This window comes from Adelges cooleyi, unplaced genomic scaffold (assembly GCF_023614345.1).
Source record: "Adelges cooleyi isolate 19-005CV unplaced genomic scaffold, UGA_ACOO_1.1 ACOO_flye_CR_arks_rails_tigmint_CR_PRNA_651, whole genome shotgun sequence".
Lineage (NCBI taxonomy): Eukaryota > Metazoa > Arthropoda > Insecta > Hemiptera > Adelgidae > Adelges > Adelges cooleyi.
In genome coordinates, this window is record NW_026096352.1 from 8347049 (window position 1) to 8368277 (window position 21229).

At 28.0% G+C, this 21229-nt stretch overlaps 3 protein-coding genes and 1 pseudogene across 4 annotated transcripts in view; all 4 read right to left on the reverse strand.

Annotated features, from left to right (window-relative positions):
* Positions 1-592: 592 nt before the first annotated feature.
* On the reverse strand, positions 593-5532 carry LOC126844403 (uncharacterized). 2 transcript variants are annotated; one of them, XM_050582578.1, is made up of 9 exons: positions 5207-5532; positions 4223-4341; positions 3949-4159; positions 3591-3879; positions 3233-3401; positions 2869-3162; positions 2581-2808; positions 1031-1196; positions 593-939 (listed from the first exon to the last, which is right to left on the reverse strand). In XM_050582578.1, the coding sequence occupies exons 1-9, from the start codon at positions 5241-5243 to the stop codon at positions 815-817; spliced, it is 1638 nt and encodes a 545-aa protein (XP_050438535.1). In that variant the 5' UTR covers positions 5244-5532; the 3' UTR covers positions 593-814. The 2 variants fall into 2 exon arrangements, with proteins under 2 accessions (XP_050438535.1, XP_050438534.1); XM_050582577.1 differs by lacking the exon at positions 5207-5532 and adding an exon at positions 4940-5060.
* Positions 5533-6285: 753 nt separating this feature from the next.
* Positions 6286-10234, reverse strand: LOC126844791 (52 kDa repressor of the inhibitor of the protein kinase-like; annotated as a pseudogene).
* Positions 10235-13412: 3178 nt separating this feature from the next.
* LOC126844455 (uncharacterized protein C14orf119 homolog) lies at positions 13413-14161 on the reverse strand. Its single transcript, XM_050582668.1, has 2 exons — positions 14031-14161; positions 13413-13947 (listed from the first exon to the last, which is right to left on the reverse strand). Exon 2 carries the CDS (start codon positions 13924-13926, stop codon positions 13507-13509), a length of 420 nt encoding a protein of 139 aa, XP_050438625.1. The 5' UTR covers positions 13927-13947; positions 14031-14161; the 3' UTR covers positions 13413-13506.
* A 3745-nt stretch (positions 14162-17906) lies between these two features.
* LOC126844998 (hemicentin-1-like) overlaps positions 17907-21229 on the reverse strand; it is a 156612-nt gene continuing 153289 nt past the window's right edge. Inside the window, exons 14-15 of the mRNA XM_050583568.1 lie at positions 20628-20776; positions 17907-18095 (exon numbers count right to left, since the gene is read on the reverse strand). Of these exons, the coding sequence (XP_050439525.1) occupies positions 17913-18095; positions 20628-20776 (332 nt within the window). The 3' untranslated portion in view covers positions 17907-17912. The remainder of the gene's footprint in view (positions 18096-20627; positions 20777-21229) is intronic.

Sequence of the window (21229 nt, forward strand, 5' to 3'; positions counted from 1 at the left end):
GCAGTGGGGACTTTTCACGGCGTACGCTAATATTGAAAATAATTTCTTGTCATTGCTGTTATAGCGTTTCATAATAAACGTCTTTTATCAATCCTAAAGTTGAGTTGTATTCTTCAACAATTAAGTATACAACACCACTTAAGAATAAATCATTTTATAAATTATTTGTTAAGCAGACTGAAAAGTGAAGAAGAAATGTGGTCGGAACTAGGTAGCACCCTATATTTTATAATACTTTAGGCAGATTGACAATAAAATTATATACATATAGAACATATTTGTTTATTAAACCCTGATGTAACAGGGTTACTGTAATTACTTATTCTTAGAAAGTAAAAACTTACCTATTCAACAGGAAGAATGTCTACCATCGAATGAGATATGAAGCTGCCTAAGATTTCAGACAAAATGTCAGATCAATCTATTTACAATCTGTAAGACTTCAAGCGTCTTAAGCTTTAAAACATTAAGAAAAAATGTAGTATTTCAGCTAAGTCAGGAGACATTTCATTCAAGGTAAATATTTTTATACCTGCTAGGTAAAAAATCATTCGTTTAATATATAATGCGATTGGATAAAAATATTTAAAAATTAAAATTAGATAAACATTTATTCATTGTTAAAACAAACAAAATACACCTAGCTTCAATACATTTAATTCCAAAACACAATAATAAAATTATAAATAAATTGTATTATAATTAACAAAAAGCCACCACATCAAAACTCACTTGGAATGCCATTTGTTAATTTTAAACATAACATTTAAGTTAAAACTAATTAAAGCACACTTTACAACTCAATGAATTATGCTTAAATTTTTGATTTGTTAAGCATACTTTTAAGAACCTTTCGTAATATTTTACCACTTGGATTTTTAGGGATGACATCTACAAATCGTACACCTCCTCTAAGACGTTTTTGTGATGACACTTGTTCTAATAAACATAATAGAAAAATTCAAATAAATTTATAGTTCATGCCATTTTAAGTAGTTTAGTATTGTATAAAATATATTAGTGACGCAACTATTAATGAATTCTACAACATCCATTTCACCAAGTTTTGAGTCTTTAGCCTTGACCACAAACGCAATCGGTAATTCGCCAGCTATAGGATTAGGTAGTCCAGTTACAGCAGCGTCTTCAATATCGGGATGAGTCAATAAAACTGATTCCAATTCTGCTGGGGCAACCTGTTTAACAAATAAACATATTACTATATAATAATTATAGACAACACAGGATACTGCTTTAATAGCCTAGGCAAACTATAGTAAAATAATTAAATATTTAAATAAGCCCTTAACCACAAAAATACTCTATACACAACAGACTATGAGACTGATTACCGCCAAACACCTCCTTGTAGACCTATACAGCGTTGTCATACCAGGAATAATAATTGCGAACACGTGTTTTTAAAATGTTTTGTAATGGACTCATTCCAATTTACAAATTGTTTTTATTTTTCAACATTTCTATCGCCTCCTTAATATTAGGTTTATTTTTAATTATTTAACAATTTTAAGTAATTTTACTGATTTTATGCTATGACGTATTCAATAAATGATCCACAACAGGAGATTTGTGTGATTCTTGGTTTTTTATGTTCCTTATGCATTGTTTAAACCTAACCCTAATATTTTGTTTTGTCTAGCGACTGACCTATATAGCAATAATCGCATTCTTCACACTGTATTTTATAAATCCCAGATTTTCCCCTATTTTATTTTTAGTACTATCTAATAAAGATTTAAAATTATTACTTTTTTGACAGAAGTCATCATGAGTAGATTTTATAAAGAGTTCATTAGTAGATTTAAGATAAAAATTAAAAACAGTAGTAATAATTTTCCAAAAATTTGGTATATAGACGATATTTTAGCTATAAAGAATAAAGATATCAATACTGACGAAACAAAAATAGCAATCAATAAAGGATCTTCATTAATGTATTGATTAGTATACACTACAGTCCAAGCTCTAAATTAAGATTTTGGGAAAAATTGCCTTTACTTTACACCTTAGAAGTGGTTGTTGTAACATTTTCTTAAGAATATACCGCAGAAATTTGTAACTAATAAACGGAGAAATAGGTTCAGTGACTTAGAAGATATCGTAGGTCCAAACACACACAAAAAAAAAAACAATATGCCTTCTCAGCTACGTTACAAAGCTAAAATCTCAATAAGTAAATATTAGGTATCAAATTTTTAATATTAATTTTTTTAATTTTTTTTTTGCCAGATTTTTTCTAATAAAAAAAAGTTTAATCAGATTTTTGAAAAACGTGTATATATTTCGAGCCTACTTCAGTTAAATTTTCAAACCTTGAGCACTAAGACTACACCTAAAATTACTAAAATCACAAGCTTCTACTCTTCTAGGGAAGAAATCCTAGAATGAGGTAGAAATGAGTCCGCAAATAAGAAGATATCTCACCTTCGCATCAAAACTAAAAACGAATAATAAGTACACGCATGTTTTTTCTCTTCATACAATACAATAATTAATAAACCAGCTTTGATTAAAAGAAAAGTTTGCACACCCCTACTCTATAAATGTATAAGTCTTTACCTGATATCCTTTATACTTAATTAGCTCTTTAATTCTATCTACAATGTAAAAATTGTAGTATTTGTCATAGTATCCAACGTCACCAGTATGCAACCAACCTTCTTGGTCAATTATATTTGAAGTTTCTTCGGAATTGTTATAGTAACCTTTCATTACCATTGGGCCTTTAAAACAAAGCTCCCCACTTTTAAAAGGGCCTAACGGTTTGCCAGTATCCAAATCAATAACCTTTAGACATAACAAAAATACTATTATTTTCTAATATTAAGATCTAATAGTCTGTTATACCTTAGCTAACATGCCGTACATTACGTTGCCTACTGCACCGGGTAAGGGTTTATTATTAGCATTACTTCCATCAGCACACGTTGCCAAAATCGACAATTCTGTCATTCCATATCCTTGTTGAACCTCTATAGATTTACCTTTGCCTATTTTCTTAGCAACTTCTATTTCTATATCCTGAGATAACGGAGCAGCTCCTGAATAAATTACACGTATACTGGACAGATTGTATTTATTCACTAATGGACTTTTTGCAAGATACACCATTAATGGCGGAACCGCAAACAAAACTGTAATCTAAATAATAGTTAAATTAATTTTGGATGTAAGTGGGTTAAAAACTATATATTAAATCTAAAAAAATCACTTTATAGTCTTCGATGGATTTTAAATATAAGTTTCCCTCAAAGAATTTAATCAGAATAGTCTTGCTACCAATCGACATGCACAAATTCATTACCAGTACTCCATAACCATGGTACATAGGAACTAAGCCCATCAAAACGTCCTTTTCGTTTACAAATGATTTCATATAGCTGAAAAAATATAAATAGATAAGTATTTGATAAAATTTGTCATCAGAAATAAATATGTATCTTACTATAAAAGTAGTTTTAATAATGCAAAAATTAAAGAACAAAATGTTCTTAAATATATTAGGTTTTACTAAACTTTATAGCACTTTTTTTTAAAAATGTATACTAAATTAATATCAGTTTACATACTTAAGAACGTCAGTCATTAATAGCATAGTCTTATGTGTTAATTCAACACATTTTGGTAGGCCTGTAGTTCCACTTGAACACAATAATACACAAGTATGACTATTATCATAATTAACGGGTACAAATGAACTTGTTACACTGGTGTTTTTTAAGTTTATAATTGTATCAATAGGACAAATGTACTTAACACAATCTATTTCATTGGTAGCTTGTCTGACTGCATTTAAACCACTCTTAGAAGTAATCATAATTTTAGGTTTGGAAATATTAAGCACATGTAATAGTTCCTCTAAATTAAACACATGTGTCAGAAATTAGAAAAAAACATTTATGTTATTTGATTAGGTAGACTATTTACGTTTATTGTAACTCGGGTTAAATAATGCACAAATACCGCCGACATGCCATACAGCTAACATTATAGCTGGATACCAAATAGTATTTTCACTGAATATTCCAACAACATTGGATTTTTGTACTCCACATTCATATTTTAACCAACTTGCAATATTGAGGCTTGTGTTCAAAATACCATTAAAAGTAACTTCGGAGTTGTCGTGAACATCAACCTGTAATATAATTTAAAACGAATACACCAACATTCCTTCAATGATTAATTTTATCATATATACCATTGCAATTCTATTTCCATGTTGACCAAGAAGTCGAATAAAATATTGGCTTAGATTTGATTTACTCTCCAAGATATGTTTTGGAATAGCAGGTCCATATAATATATTTTTCTTGTTAACTATAAAAAAAAATATTAATAATTAATTCAATATTACTCACTTGCTATCTGTTGTTATTTAGTTTATGGTAAAAATGTTTAATGTATATATTTCATACATTAAATAAACATAAATATTTATACTCAACATTTTTTCTCTTTTATTGGGTAACTACCCTATAAAAAAATATGCTATAGACGTTAAACTCTATGCAGCTACCAGAAAACAGCGCGTCATAGTGGTTTTAATAGAATGGGTATGCATCTAAAATAAAAGGGCTATAGTAGAAAAATAATTGTTTTATCAAATTTCTGTTTATTAATTATCTTGATCATTATAGAAAAGTATATATTCTTATTTTAATATAAATTATATTTCATTGTTTTTGTATCGATACAAAATCTATTACTGTTGTTTACTGCAACGCTGAGAGTCTTAAGTACAGTGTCTATATCTAGGTGATATATCTAATATCTATAACTAGGGCACACTTGTGCTATGTCCATTCAATACTATTTTCTAACCTTTAATGTAAGGTGTTGATAATATATGCAAAACTCAAATTAAAAATGGAAACAACACATTTGTTTTTAATGTACCAATATTGTATTTAAGTACCTGTATATGTAGATCTCACTTGGCCCTTTGGCACTATGTAACTATTAAGTTTTTTTTCCATAAGAACAATTTTACCAAATGTTATGGGGGACAATGTATAATGTATTTTAGTTTACAAGTTGTTGTTATTTCTGCCCAGAAATGAAATAAGCTCTTCCTGACCCAAGTCAAAGATATACATTAAATACAATATTGTTAAATACTACCATTGTTTTATACATTATAATAAATATATCAAATAATTATTAATTAATTAAATAGTATTACCCATTTTTATAGTTGGAGCAGAACTCGGATTATTCATACAATAGCAAAGCAGTAAAAGTGCCCAATGACTAAGCAAAAATGTATGTCAGAATATTAAATATTACGTTATGAATATAATTAAAAACTTATTATTTAATTTTAATTTTAATATTCAGCTAAATACAGAACATGATAAAATACATTTATTGTTAATTTTTTTTATTATTTTGTGATGGTACAGAATACGGGAAACTTCGAAACATAAATATTCATATTTTTAATATTTATGTTGAGCGTTCCATAGTCTTATATAGTAATAATTAGTAATATTATTTTAATTTAGCCTGGCCACTGAATTAATAAATATATAATGATTTAGCCAAGGTGGACCTTGGACTTGGCTTTCTTATCAATTAAATAAATGCAGTAGTTGATAACAGTATCTCTATTCACTTATCATTAAAATTCTGAATAATAAAAACAAAAATGCGTAGTCTATCCACATTTCATCTTGGGTCTACCTGCTGGCCGCTACCGTTTAACGACGGTTAAATGCGAGTAATACAACAGATTTGATAAAATAATTAATAGTTTTATAATCTTTTGAAATCTTTATATCTAATATGTGTTAATAGCAACTAACAAGGGATATTTATAAATTTCGAGTTAAACTAAAATAATCCTTACCGAAAGGCGAAGTCCAACAAATAAAAAAAATCAGCAGTGATGACGCAGCATAGTCAATAGTGGAGACGAAGCATAAGGACTCGATGTGGTCACAGGGGTGTAGGAATCAGGGGCGTATTTAGATATTTTTTTTGGGGGGGGGGGGGCTGAGGCATTGAGTAAAAGAGCTGTGTAAAGAGTTATTTCTAAATTCTGATCCAGAAATAAACTTTAAAAATTTGGCCAAACTTACCCATTTCTCAACCTATTAAAAACAAGACTTCGAAATTAAGTGTAAAATTGTAATATTATAATTCTGATATAATTATTATTAGTTACACAATCTCAAGTCTTACAAAATATTATATAATAAAATAGAAATTATAATTCTTATTAATACTTATTAATACTAATTATAATAATAGTAAAACAAATTATATTAAATTCAAATTTCTCTCTTTACCACTGTTGGCAAATTTGTCTAATACCATATCATCATTTACATCAATGTCTTGGTGAATGGATAAAAGTGCTAGTCCTACTAGCCTGGACTCAGATGTTGTATTTCTTAAATATGTTTTAAGTCTTCTAAGAGTAGAAAAGCTGCGTTCAGCCGTAGCGGTGGATACTGGAATTATAGCTAGTATTTTTAGTAATTCAAATATGTTAGGGTACATTAAACGATCACAGGCTCTTAGAGCTTCTATAGCAGTTGCAGGTCTTAAGTTTTCTTCAATATTTTCCCATTTAGCCTGCCAAATTTCATACTCTGCTTCTATAATGTCGTTTAGCCCAGGTAAATCACTTTTATAAAATTCGACAGCTTTTTTTAAATTAAAAAATGGTTTTTCAACTATGATACGAGGTAAGACAAATTGTAATGAAATTATAGTTTCGTTATGAGGTAAAAATCTTTCATGTAATGCCATTATTAAATCGTCCAAATACGGTATAAAAATAGTTTTTTGTAAAAATCTTCAATATTATTAAACGGGACATTGCTTCTATTTTTTTGATTGCTGCATGTTCGAGGTATTTTTGGTTCAACATTTAACTTTATAGCAATATCTTGGGCGTCTTTATAAATATCGTTAAATTTTAAATCAACGTTTTCTCTTATGGTATTTAACACAGAAACCACCTGGGTAACTTGTTTAAGAGCGTTAAAAAGATCGATATTTTTACTTTGTAAATATTTAGATAAATTATAAGTATAACTTAATAATTTACTAGATACGCAAACAGATGTTAAAAAATTAAAATTACAAATACAATGTAAAAGACTATTAGTCCTTATTGAAGAATCCGTTCCAGAACATTCATTCTGCAGTTGTTCTAATGCAGCAAGAATGGGTTCTAAAAATTCTTTAAAAAGCATAACTGCTTCATGGCGTAATACCCATCGAGTTTCACATAAAGATTTTAATTTAGTGGATTGTGAATTTGGTTTAATTTCTAGTATTTTATTTTTAAGGACTGTAGTTCGTTTTGCCGAACAGTTAAAAAATGAGCAACATTCACTTATTATACCAAAAGCATTTCGAATATCTAGAGATTTAGACGCATCTGATAAGCAAAGATTTAATGAATGTGCTACACAGTGTGTGTATAATGCTTTTGGGTACATATCTTTAATGATTGCCTGAACACCTCTAAAACGACCACGCATTGCTGCTGCCCCGTCATAACCTTGGCCTCGCATTTTGCTTAAATCAAACCCATTTTTTTTTTAAGTTTCTTTAATCGTGTTGGCCAATCCTTCACCAGATAAATCATGAACGGGAACAAATGTGAGAAAATCTTCTCGAATTGAAAAAATGTCCTTGTCTACATAACGAATACATAAGGAAAATTGTTCAACTTGAGATATGTCAGTGGTTTCATCTGCTAGTATTGTATAAAAATTTGTTTTTGATACTTTTTCAAGTATTTTTAATTGAATTAATTCCCCAAACACATTAATTATTTCATTTTGTATAAGTGAGCTTGTATACATAGATTTACCACCACTAGTTTCTAAATGTTCTTTTAATACGTTATCACCATTTTTTGCGCGATATCGAAGCAAACAACGGAAATTACCATCGTTATTTTTTGGTTCTTCTAAAGAGATTCGACCAGAATCCTCATGTCCCCTTAACGCTATTTGCTGTCTGCCACATAATCTAACTGTTTGAATAATTGGTTTAAGTTTTTCGCGATTTTTTAAAATTTCATCCTTTCGTTTATTATTTAATTGTACCAATATATTATATTGTTTTTTATCTAAAATAGCCTTTATGTTATCAGCGGTAAGCAACGAATTTTTATGATATTTATTTTTTTCGTGATTTCTGAACTCTTCCAATGCATCTTTCAATTTCGTCAAGGGTTTTAAAACAAGTTTGCCTAACTGCTCATGAGAACCCTTACCAGCCTGACTTGAATTAAAAAACAATACACAGTATTTACAAAAAGAACCTTCTCTTAATTTTGAATAAGCCAACCATTTAAAAGTGTCAAGCCATTTAGTTTGAAATTTACGTTTATATTTTCCAGTAGTATCATATAGGAAATCAAACTTACAATCAGGGGTCCATACGTTTTGTAAAATAGAAACCTTTTCTTCGTCACTTAAATTTTGTTTAAACTCAATATAAGCTCCTATATCAAACTTAGAATCTAAAATATGTTTAATTACCGGAGAACAACTTCTACACTTGAAGCGGCTTGTTTTGTTTCAGATGCCACAGTGTCTTCATCTTGGAAAACATTTGATAAAGATGGAACAGTTCGTTCCAGATCGGTTGACTGTTTAGATTTTTTAAAAAAAGTTAACAATGACTGAGTTCGTTTCATTATATTATTTTAATAAAATTAATTTTACACAACAGAAACACAGAACACAGAACACTGTACACACGCCTACACACGTTATTAGTAAAATATACTATGAATTCGATAATATTTCTTGGCAAGCCAAACCCCCCAATTCTTAACATACCATACAAAAAACAAATAAAAACATTTTGTTTTTGCTTTATTTTTATATAACATAAATATTATTCTATTATTTCTATAACATCTGCGATTAGTTCGATTTGTTATTGATATAAGTAGGTATATATGTATACAGGCTATAGCAATCTTTTTTTTTGTCGTTGACATTTTTTCCCCAATATAAAATATACTACTGATGTTTAATTGTTTGTATTTATTTATAATAGCTCTACAATAGTAGTGTACACTGCATGTATCGCGAAATAAACCGAAATAATATGACGATGATCACTCCTATCCCTACGCTTTGCCACAAGACTGAAGACAATTGGCACCCGAAGATCAGCCGCCCAAAATATAATAATAACAACATCAGTCGTTGTGTTATAAAAACAAAATCATAAATAGCAATTTATTGTTTTTAAAACGACTATACTGAACTTCTACAATATTTATATCCTATAGATAAAGAGTATAAGCTCATGCCGCTTAGGCAGACTTAAAAAAAATTTCCTTGAATTTCGGGGAGGGGGGGCTGAAGCCCCCTCAGCCCCCCCATAAATACGCCCCTGGTAGGAATTATAGGAATATAACTACGATTGATAAAATTACTCTCGAACAAATGATTTGTTGTATAAAGAAAACGGTTCAGCGGTATAGCCATAGGAAATATCGAGAGTACAGAAAAAAAAATAGAAAAATAACATTTTAGAACAATATCTTTTTAGCTTTGCGCTAAAGCTACAAAAAATGTACTAAATGTGTACAAACAACCCAGAAAAAAACAAATTGTTAAACAAATACCTACATAATTAATATAGTAATAAGTAAGGAGAAAAAAATGAAATAGTAAAATTGATAGGAGAGAACAGACTAGAATGTAGAGACATTTATTCCAGAACAAGTTGATGAATGCTAAAAATAGTTTATAAAGAAAACCCCATAGGCATGGAGTGAATAAAAAAGAAGTGGCGGATAGAATTTGTGGATAGAAAAGACCATATGGGTGAATAAGGTAAAGAAGAAGAAGAAATATGATACATAATAACGAATAACACGCCTATTAAAATTCAAATAAATGATTGAACTAAAATTTGTGTTGTCAGTAAAAAATCAACATTATTTTATTAATCAGTGAAAATTAAGTATAATTTTTAATGTCTACTTATTTTATTTTCATATTTTTCCTTAAGTTAAGTTCACTTTCAAATGTTTGATCTTTAAAAAAGTTATTAGAAGGTAATTTAGTTATTAAAAAAAAAAACCATGGTCAATTTGTTCTTAATTTTTGGGTGACACGTACGATACGTCTATAAAATTTTATTTTGGCCCTACAAATAAAGACACTTAAATTCTTTACTAAGTACATATACCTCTATCATTCATAACATCCTTTTTAACCATCTTCATTCGAATGTCTATTCTAGATACTCGCACACGGATCACTAATAAATAAATTCAAATAATATTCAGTAGGTAAACCTATAGACAACGGTTATTTCTCTATAGAAAAAACTTCCTCGTATAAGTGAATTTTCGTAATTTTTTTTAAAATTTAATTTTAAAAATGTTTTAGTGTTTGGACAATTTTGAAGACGAAATTTATATTACTTTCATTTATTCATATGAATATTTAAGTCGTTAATTGGGTTTTTTTTGTTTTTTACTTATTTGATCAAAAATGGATTCTTATATGTAGTATTATAGGATAACTGTTGATCAGTACCTATAATGTAATATATGTAATATACTATCAACAATTAACAAATAAAACATACAAGTTATAAAATATTACAGTGGACTGCCAAGTGCCAACATATAACTAGGTACCCTACTATTAAGTCATGTAGGAAAGTTGTAACGTTGTAATGTAAAAACAATTTTCAATAACAATATTAAAAACATTAAATCATTTATGTTAAAATGTGTGTTACTCACTAGTGTTTTTAGATTGATTCTGGGTGTCCATTATTAATGAAAAAAATATAGCTTTTAAAAATAACTCGTTCATATAAATATATATGGCTTATGTTTTTGTAAATAAAATTATTAAATAGAACATTGTCATGTCGTCTAATCAAAGTGGTACTGCAGTTGCACATATTTTTACAGTATAGTGTAGTGTAAAACTGTTCATAAAATATTATGCTTATCTGTCTATCAAGCATTAAAGGTCGGCCATTATATAACTGTAAAATTGATTTATTATAAATTATTACCATCGAATCGTTAATATTAATAACTGTACCAACTTATTAAGTTTACTATCATAGTATACATTTATAGTTAAAATAAACTGTCAATAGTCGTTCATAATTTTCTCAATCGTTCACATACAAATAATACTAATATTAATGAACTGCAGTTTGATCAAGTACACTAATTTATGTAAATATTTTTTTTGTTATTGTTAACACACAAGTTGAAATGTTAAATGGTAACAGTTTTTTATATTTTAGATTATAGATTAGCTATCTAAACAAGGTGGTACTCATTTATAAAAACATTTATGGAATTCATAATAATATTAATTTTATATTGCTTGATTAATTTAGTGTCACTACTCAATTATATTTAGTTATAATAAAGTATTCATACTTTTACAAGTATAAGGAGAATCATTAAATATTTTGCTATCCGTGAATAGCCCATTAAATTTTAGTCAAAAATAATAATTTATAGTGTGTACAACCCATGTCAATATGTCATCATGTATACACTATACCTCTAGTAATTAATACTATTGTGATTTGTTTGTAAAGTTACATTAATTTAACAATTAATAACACATTTTGTGTCCCATTATATAAGTGTAGTTCTATATTATAATTAAAGGAATGATTTGGGAACAAAAAATGTTCCAAGTCTATTACTATACAGTAATACATTATTTTGAGACAAAATGAATATATTTTTAAACTTATAACTTTAATGAAATTACGATTATAATAAGGCTATACAAAAAAAAAAAAATTCACAATAATAATTAAATAAACAATAACTATTTTAGTCATTATAATATTATAATTTATTCAATAAGTATAGTTTTCAGTCAATTAAATTTAATAATTAAAACAATACTGTGTTAACCTATGTAATTTGTATTACATTTATAGTAATAAAATAAGTACTAAATAAAATTATTATTTTTAAACATTTAATGATTGCATAGCATAAATATTGAGCCTACGGTTTATTTTACACACATATTATTTATAATTATTATAAACTATATTATACAACTAAAAAAATTACATAATAAGTAATACTGTTATGTTTCTAATAATACTATATAATATAGGTTCTTTTTCAATAGTAGACGAGAAAGCTATTTAACAATGGTTTGTTTTATTCTAGTCATATACAATTTTGTATGCTATTACATGTACATTGGATAAATAAGCACAGTGTAATGAGCCTTTATTTGATTACACGGGGTCAAAAAGACCTTTTTGAAAGTGTGATCAATCAAAGGATAAACATGTTTAAAAATTTTAATTTTTTATTGTACATACAATAGGTATAGTACAATAGCTATTATTGCATTAACCACATTTCAATTGAAAACTAATTAATAATGGAACGAATAACTATTAAATATAAGTTATAAATTTGATACAAATACTATTACTAATAAGGATCATAAATATTAATAGTTATTATATTATTTTATATTATTAACAGTTGCTTAAACATATTATATAATTAAATTATAATTTATAGAAGAATAAACTCAAGACAAGACCGCTTGTAGTTTATACATCTTAATGATGGCATTATAATATAATGGCTTAATATTTAAAAATATACATGCATTTATGGATTAAATACACAATGTTCCTGTAAATAAGTCAAAAATCAGTTGACAATTTATAAATGTAGGATCAAGTAAATTTAATATTATAGCCGATTTGTTTAAAACAAAATATTCAATTTACATACAATTATTAAAGTTATTATTTTATATACTGGGATTTGCAAAAAATTTGAATTTATTCATTAAGGATAAATTTGACTTACTGTTTAATTGTTAAAATACTGAATTTCAATTGTTTAAGTACAACAATTTTCATGTTTAAAACATTTAATAATGATGGAAATTTCTCTACTTTAAATAAAGGTCTATGGGGAAATAGAGACATGTAATACGAAGTTCTTTCTTTTAGCTGGTTTTACTATTACATATTTTATAATTGTTATAGATTAAGAAAAAAACAAACGTGGTAAATTATTTTACAGTGTTATTTAAGATATTTTCTAAATAATAAGCTACAATTCAATTTGGCAATATTACATTACTATCTATCAAATTTAACCTTAATTTTAAAATGTAATTAAATATGTCATAAGATACAATCATTTTTTCGTATTATATTATAATTTATTTCAACTACTTTGAACGTTTGGTAAAAAAAATCAGCTCATCAGCAATCTGTTAAAAAAAATTAATCTTATTCATACCTAGTTGTTGTTAAGACTTACTATCAGCTCTTTTTATTTGTTTTATAATATAATTAAAAGAACAAATAAGTAATGTATAAAATAATAAGAAAACACGGAAGTACACAAACAACAGAATCAATATAGTAAAAATCTTAAACAATTTATTTCTAAATAAAAAATAGTACTTATACCAAAGAATAGAAAAAGTAAAAAGAATTGTCAAACCTATGTTTTTATTCAATCACATCATGAAGTTGATCGCCGTTAAGACCATTCCAGTGCTCCTTGTTGTCAGACGCATAGCTACAAACTTTTTGTTCGTAAAGTTGCGCAAAGTCTGTATCCATGGATCTGATACCATTTAAAAAACTCTCCTTGTCGTCATCGGACCATGATTGTACCCATTCAGTGAATAATTTTATACGACACTTGAACAAGCTCAACGGACGCCCGTCTTGGGTGCAAAGGCTTTCCATTAACGGTAACAGACCATTGACTGAACCGTTGTTGGCACCAAATCCTTGCACTAGCACTGGCAAAAAGTCACCTCGTTCCATTTCGCTCCATTCGCCAAACCATTGCAATAAGTATCGGATTTGGGCCACTACAGTTGGCGTGTAAGTGTTGCTATCGTTTACGTTGGCCGTCACCATTGTTAACCAGTCGAACTTATTCTGAAAATGTAGAAATTTTAATCAACTATTAAGCAGGTAGTAATAATTTCTGTGAAATTTGACATTAATTGTTTACGTTTTACCTAATAGTATACAATTTTAATCATTCAGCGTAACGCTATGGAAACTGATACGAGCGGTACTAATGGTGATCGGCACTACTAACTATATACCACTCGACTAGTCCGGTCTTACTCCGATAACGGTAAATGTCGCTGTTATCACTAATCGTGTACACATTTCTGTGATAACACTTGTTTAAAAAAAAAATCAACTTCTAATCTAGATTGAAGTAGGTATATCTCAATACTCTACTGAGATTTTGTTATTCCTGGTCGTAATGAATAATAGGTACATACATTAGATTAAAATTACATATATTATAGCGTTCATAATTATCCATTAACGCATTCAAAATAATTTATTGTTGTTTTTTTTGGAATTTAGAATTTCCTTCAAAACGTAGGTATGCAATCTGGGTCAGCATGTGAAGGTACATACGATACAGCGTTTACCTATTTGTCGACAATACTCGACATCCGTAATGAGAGTGCTGAGTGTGAATGTGGGTCAAAACTGAAATCTTAGTACGTCTCATTTTGTACCATCGACATTTACCGTTTAAATGAATTTGTATTTGACCCACATGATTGTCTGTGTCGCCGTATAAACAATTTATTGAATGTTGAGTTATAATTATTTTTTACAAAATCAAACGTTTACCTATTCATGTTATTTTTATTATGATTGTTGAACAGTGTATACCTACTTATATTGGATACTATTAAATGTGTCTTAACAAAAAAATCTGTTTACTATATTACCGTGTTACGACGTAGGTATGTTGTAATTTTAGGGCTGTTTTAATAGTATCTAGGATCTAGTCGAATTAAAAAGTTTTTAACAGACTTCAAAAAAGGAGAAGGTTATAAATGTTTTAGTGAATATTTTTAAGTTTTTTTTTAAGTAATTTATACTCATTTGCGCTATAAGCACTACGTTTTTAATTGCACTTAACTATTTTACTTATTAAACATTTTTTTTGTTAAATTTTTTTTAAAATTCATAATAGCCATTTTGTTAAGAATAATTTAAATGCAAAAAGAGTGTAATGAGGGGAACGGTTATGAAACTGGTACCGCTCACAAGTCACATGTGGGCACTGTTCATGCCCAAACGGACCACACTTAATTTTTGCTGGCGGGCGTAAAATAGGTCTTTTTGATTTGCAAGATTCCACCCGGAACGACAAACAAGAACGTGAGTTACATAGGCGCAATTTCAATTTTTAACTTGGGGGGCTGAATATTTTTTTAAATTAAATATATTTTAAAATTGTAGGCATAACCTAATTTGTTTGGTGGGGCTATGTGTAGCATTGGGTGGGGGCTAAGCCCACCCTAGCCCCCCCGTATTTTCGCCTATGGTGAGTTAATAAAAACGTGGGAAAAAAAATAAACCTATATGCAAGTTACAATTTGTTTGCACTTTTACAAACTGACATAGTAGTTAAAGAAATACTTCCTAGGCAATTATTTTAAAATAAATATAATTAAATATTACTATTCAATAAAAAATTAAAATTATAAATATAACCTATACATCCATGAGTAAAAAGTCAAGTTTTATTAAATAACTTAACAAAAATTAATTACATTTTATAAAGTATTTTGGACTTAAGTAATAATTTTAACTTATAAACCTGCCTAATGGGCAATATCTAATTATATTATTTATTTATTTATTGAAACACACGCTCGAGGGCATATGGTCCGAGGGATTATATGATAAATAGTCTAAAAATTATAGCACGATAGTATTTCCACTTATTTGGTCTAATAAATAATATAACTAAAGTAAAGTAAACATTTTATTAGGTTAAATATGAATTTTCACTGAACAAATTTATGTAGTAGGTATTCTACATAATATTACCATTATGCGTCAACTGCTAAGCATAGTTTATATGTAATAAGGGTACCGGCTAATTTGCAATACTTAACCAACACCAGACCCTAGTCTAATGAAATGGTTTAAGTTTCCGTCCAACAAACATACATTGTAAACTTACTGAATGATGTCGTAAAACAGTTTGAATAATTAGGAGGTGAGATTTAACTGACACCGAGCAAAGTCTTACCATACTTGCAGAGTACATTTAGATATGAATTCACATTTCACATTTTAACATTGGTAGATAGTTATAAGTAGACTTTAAGGGAAAGATTTTTAGAGTTGTGGTATTTATAAAAAAGGTAACAACAATCACCAATAAATGTTTTAGTTGAAATAGGCGGCTGCTCACGTTAATTTGGTATATAAATCTACCTAATAGTAGATGAAGTCTCATCGAAATTGAGAAACATATAATTTATATTGTTTAATATATATGATGTAGTTTTGGATTTAATGTGTTTAATTGCAAAATATATTCGTCTTTATTGTGTATAGACTTAGGGCCATTTTTACCACTGTATGATCTCTTCATATGTATTTATATGCAATCTATTTTATATAATTTATATAGTTGACCTTAAGCCAAAAAAACATTATCACGTTAAAACAAATCACTAACCTCTTCTTAGAGAAGGGGTTATACTATTTCTTAATTTCTTTTTATTGAGGGCAAATTTCAATCAGAAAATTGGACTTAAGTTTATCTATTGAGTGTACTTGTAAACATTTTTACAAATAAGTAAAGTTAATGAAAAAAAGCAAGCAGCTTAGATAAGTTAAAGCTTAATGGTTACTTTTTAAAAATAACTTAGTGGAGTTAAAAATTATTTCAAACAAAATTTAACCTAAGTTTATAACAATTGCCTGTTTTTTTAAAGTTGTAATTTTTTACTAAAAACAATATTAGATATACAATAAATAAGCTCTATCTTCAAGTAATTATTATGGTAAAATATGTTTTATCACAAAGAAATAATGAGCTTTACCATCAAAAAGGTCTCCAAAAATAACCTAATTTTTACATTATTATTTATGATACAAAAATATTTACATAACTTTTCAGAGAAAATTTGTTGTTTTTTATTAAACAGTAACTAAATTTAAGATAATAAGTTGTTATTTTCAGTTTTTCTATCGGCGTATAGCATAATAATAATTAAAATATGCAACTATAGGTTTTGGGGTCGGTGGAGTTATTCGAACCTGAAAATCATATTTACGCGACTGTACGTTACCTATTAGATTCCCGTGGGACTTCAAAGGAGTTCAGAAAAATAAATCGCTGTTAACCCGGAAAACTAATTAGCCGTAGAGCAGAACCCTAGAAAAGTAATTAGCTGTTAAATTTAAACGCAAGTCGTAAAAATGATGTGGGTATGGTTGTTTAAAAGTTTTAGCGTAGGTATATACCGGAACGGTTTTCGTATGATTTAATAACAAAAATATTAAAAAAAACTAAGAAAGGAATAACCAATCTTATCAGAAATCTCACAACTCCCCGTGTAAAAAATGAAAGCATAAAGTTCAAACTTGTGCTTGAACAATACAACAGTTATTGTGATAAAAAAAAAAGTTAATTAATTAGAGGCCGTAAAATAGGAGTGTACTACCGATTACAATTACATTTAAGACTTAAGGGACCATTTAATTAAGGGACCAAGTTATTTTATTGTCGGTAGAAATACGTTTGATGACAAAAACTACACTGTACACGCCTTGTGCTGTAAAGCGGTATTACATATTATGTACATCTCAATCAGCGACCATTATTCGACGCTTCAGCAATCAAAGTATTCTTGTATCTATTCTATCTATTCTTGTATCTTGTGTACTTGTAGTTTTAATTTTTTTTTAATAAAACCAACTATTGCTGTTGGCCTTTAAAAACCTTAACTAATTTTACTTTGATAAGAATAATAATAATACACATTTAAATCAATGCACGTTTAGACTAGGTTATTTGTGTTGTGCAATACAAATATTTACCTAAGTAATACGTTTTAATGGTTTTAGACTATGCTTTCGATTTCGGTATATGGTTTGGTAGTGCGAGTATAGACCATATCCTGTACTGGCACAGATCTGTGGTTTGGGTAGACGACAAAAGAGTCGCACAGCTTTTGTTGATTAACACCATTTATCATTGGTCCGTACGATCGAACATCCTTGTTGTCGGTCACACGGCTTCCTATCTGAAATAAAAATTACTATATGTATTAGCAGTCATATCAAACACACCAGTATACATTCTAAATCAATTTTCATAGATAAAAAAAAAAACAATATTTTACATTATAAAACCAATTATTTAACTCTATTCTTATCCTTAAGTCATGGAGTACCACCAATGGGTCTACACAAGTCATTCAAGCTATGTATTATCTTGTCAGCAATAATGCTTATTGTACACTTGTTTTGTTTCATGCATTGATGAAACTAAGTGATAGTACTAACAGGCAGTAGAATACTGATCTATACCAAATAAAAAAATGCCAAGGAGACTTTTTAGATAAAAACTAGAGTTGATCTGAGAATCTCTGGATTTAAGATAGTAAGGAACTTTAAACATAAGTTAATAGATTTTAGAATGATGCGATATATAATGTGGTATTGATTTGTGTATACTTTGAATATATTTGACATTTTATATTTTGTGTTAATATTACTAGTAAAACGTTGTTACGTGTCTCAATAGGCCATACAATAAATAAATAAAAACACATCATTATGAAAGCAATACCTCCTGGGGTACGTTTATAACCATATACTTAATAGAGTTGGTTAAGAAGTTTGTTTTCTGTAAATAATTAAAAAGCCAGTGACTAGTATTTGTTTTTAAAAACCATAATTTAAAGGCAAACACTTACTACTTTTTAAATTATATTTTAATTTGTTGCCCCACTTACAGTAGCTTTAAGAATTTACACTAGGACAGCCGAAAAACAGTATTTTACTTAACTGACTAACTACTGTCTTCTTTTTAAACAAGTATAATATCTCCATTAAATGAGTCACGAGCTCATTGAAAACTATGATCTATTGATTAAATAGATATTCGTTTATATTTTATAGAGTATTAAATTTAGGTGTTTGAATTAAATGGCGTTCAATATATTTTTTAAACAAATTTAATAATAATTGTCATCACTGATTGTATTTTATTTTTGTTGGAACTACAATATTATGTGTCATATGTTTATGTTTATAATAAAAAAGTTTTATATAAATTATTTAAAGAGGGTTTATATTATGCTTAGGCATTTTGCTTACATTGAATAAAAAGGTTCTATTTTATTATTTAACTACTATAATAAAAAATGCTCTTGAGTTTTGAATGTGCTTTTTCTTATTAAATAAAATGTTATTTTCAAACAAATTTTGTTTTAAAAACAAAACATTTGTCTTTAAAAGATGTATTGTACTCTATAAACTAAATCAGACGTTTTTCGCTTCAGTGCTCAGAATATATTGGGTTTTCGTTTTATAATAATGGTTTTTTTCTGTATCTGCGTATCGTTTAGTACGTTCCGTGGTTTGCTTTTCAAATAAATCTTCTACAACTAAAACCTTCTACAAATGACAAAAATTAACTATATTTCTTAACCGAAATGTTTAAAGATTAATACAGTTCAAAGTGAATGAATATTAACTGTAATTACTAATACCTCAACAAATATTAAGACAAAATGGGTATTGGCTAGCCATTATTTACATCAATCATTTTGGTTTTGATATTCAATTTATACGCTATAGCTACAACAATTATTTCAATCAGAATAATACGCTGCATCGTGAAATTCTGAAAACCCTTTATATAATATGTAAATATTATACCGAGTAGGCGTACAGTGTTTTCCCATTAATTACCGCCACGAACAATGACATCTCATTTCATGAAAAGTATTTTTAAACATTTTACCTTTAAACATTCACAGAGTATACAAAATAGTTAACTAGAATATTATAAAATAACAATAGGAGGTAGATTCTAAATAAAAAAACGATTTAAAAGGTCCTTTTTGTTAATCATAAATGTACCTCGAGAAAAGTAGAATTAGTCTGCACGCTGACGACTCTTGGAAACAATGAGCATTATAAGTTTGTTGGCTAATCGCTTTTAAGCTTTAGTTATTATAAAACCATTCTATCAAAAAAGACATTCGACATTTTAAATATAAATAAATAATGACGTTGTTTCTAATAAGATTCTATGGTTGCTATACGTTTGTATAAAATGAGTGTCAATATATTTGATTATACATATAGTATGGCAGTTTAAATATAACTATTTAAGGTACACACTTTGTTGTTTTGTATATTTATACAACAATTATAAAACTGTGTAACAACAATTATAAAACTATTTATTATTGTTGTGACTTTTTTTTAAACATATATCATACATAAATAATTGTCTTCTCTGTCTTTCCGTACAAATGGGGCTGATCATTTTCTAAATCATCTCTTTCCGCATAGGTATCACTATTATTCGCAATTTCTTTAGTTAATCAACACTCGTGTTGACATAACTCCATATTTTAATACTTTTTAAGTAATACCTCTTATCATTTTCCTATTTTATTTTTCGCTCTTTCTTCTACACACACAAACCATCTGAATCAATTATTTTGCTTTAGTAGCGGAAACTTAAAATATTTCTAATTATTTAGAAATTACACTATTGTCAGAAAAACGGAATGGCTTAGCAATAAATATGTACTTACGTAAAATGACTTTGAATTGTTCGTGGGTTGCAAAGACGTGACTGGACGCGCAGTTAGCTCTAGAGTTGGTTCTTGACATGAGTCATTTGGCTGAAGGTCCTGTGATTTTAATTGAACTGTTAGTCTAGACAGCAACCCGTTTTCATTTTCTAAAACAATAACATCAATTTTGTAATTACTGAATGTCTATGAGGATTTAAAGACCAGAAAATGATATGTTAAGATGAATTTGCTAAAATAGGTTTGCTAAAACAGTTATAGCTTATATTTTTATAGTTATATACATAACTTGCGTTGTGGCAAAATATAGTTAAGTTTTTTTTTAAGTGGAACAAATATAATATAACTTAATACTTCGTTTTACAAATAACTACCCCAAAAAAACCGTGATGAAACAAATCACCACCTTAAATAACAAAATAATAGGGAGTAGAAGTCTGTTGAACAATATTTATTTTAGGTACACCATATTTAAAGTATAAAGTCGATGATTTTATTTGTTTTTATTTATAATTTGAAAAGACTTGTTATTATGTATATATTTTTATGTATTATAAGAAATAGATAATAATAATAACTTTGTATGGCACGACATTTGTGTG

Coding starts and splice junctions, on each gene's coding strand:
- LOC126844403 (XM_050582577.1), bottom strand. CDS start 5,000: ATGGAAAAAAAACTTAATAGTTACATAGTGCCAAAGGGCCAAGTGAGA. Junction 3,880..3,948: donor TAACCCGAGTTACAATAAAC/GTAAATAGTCTA, acceptor TGTTTAATTTAG/AGGAACTATTACATGTGCTT. Junction 940..1,030: donor TGTTGTAGAATTCATTAATA/GTTGCGTCACTA, acceptor TATGTTTATTAG/AACAAGTGTCATCACAAAAA.
- LOC126844455 (XM_050582668.1), bottom strand. CDS start 13,926: ATGGTGACGGCCAACGTAAACGATAGCAACACTTACACGCCAACTGTA.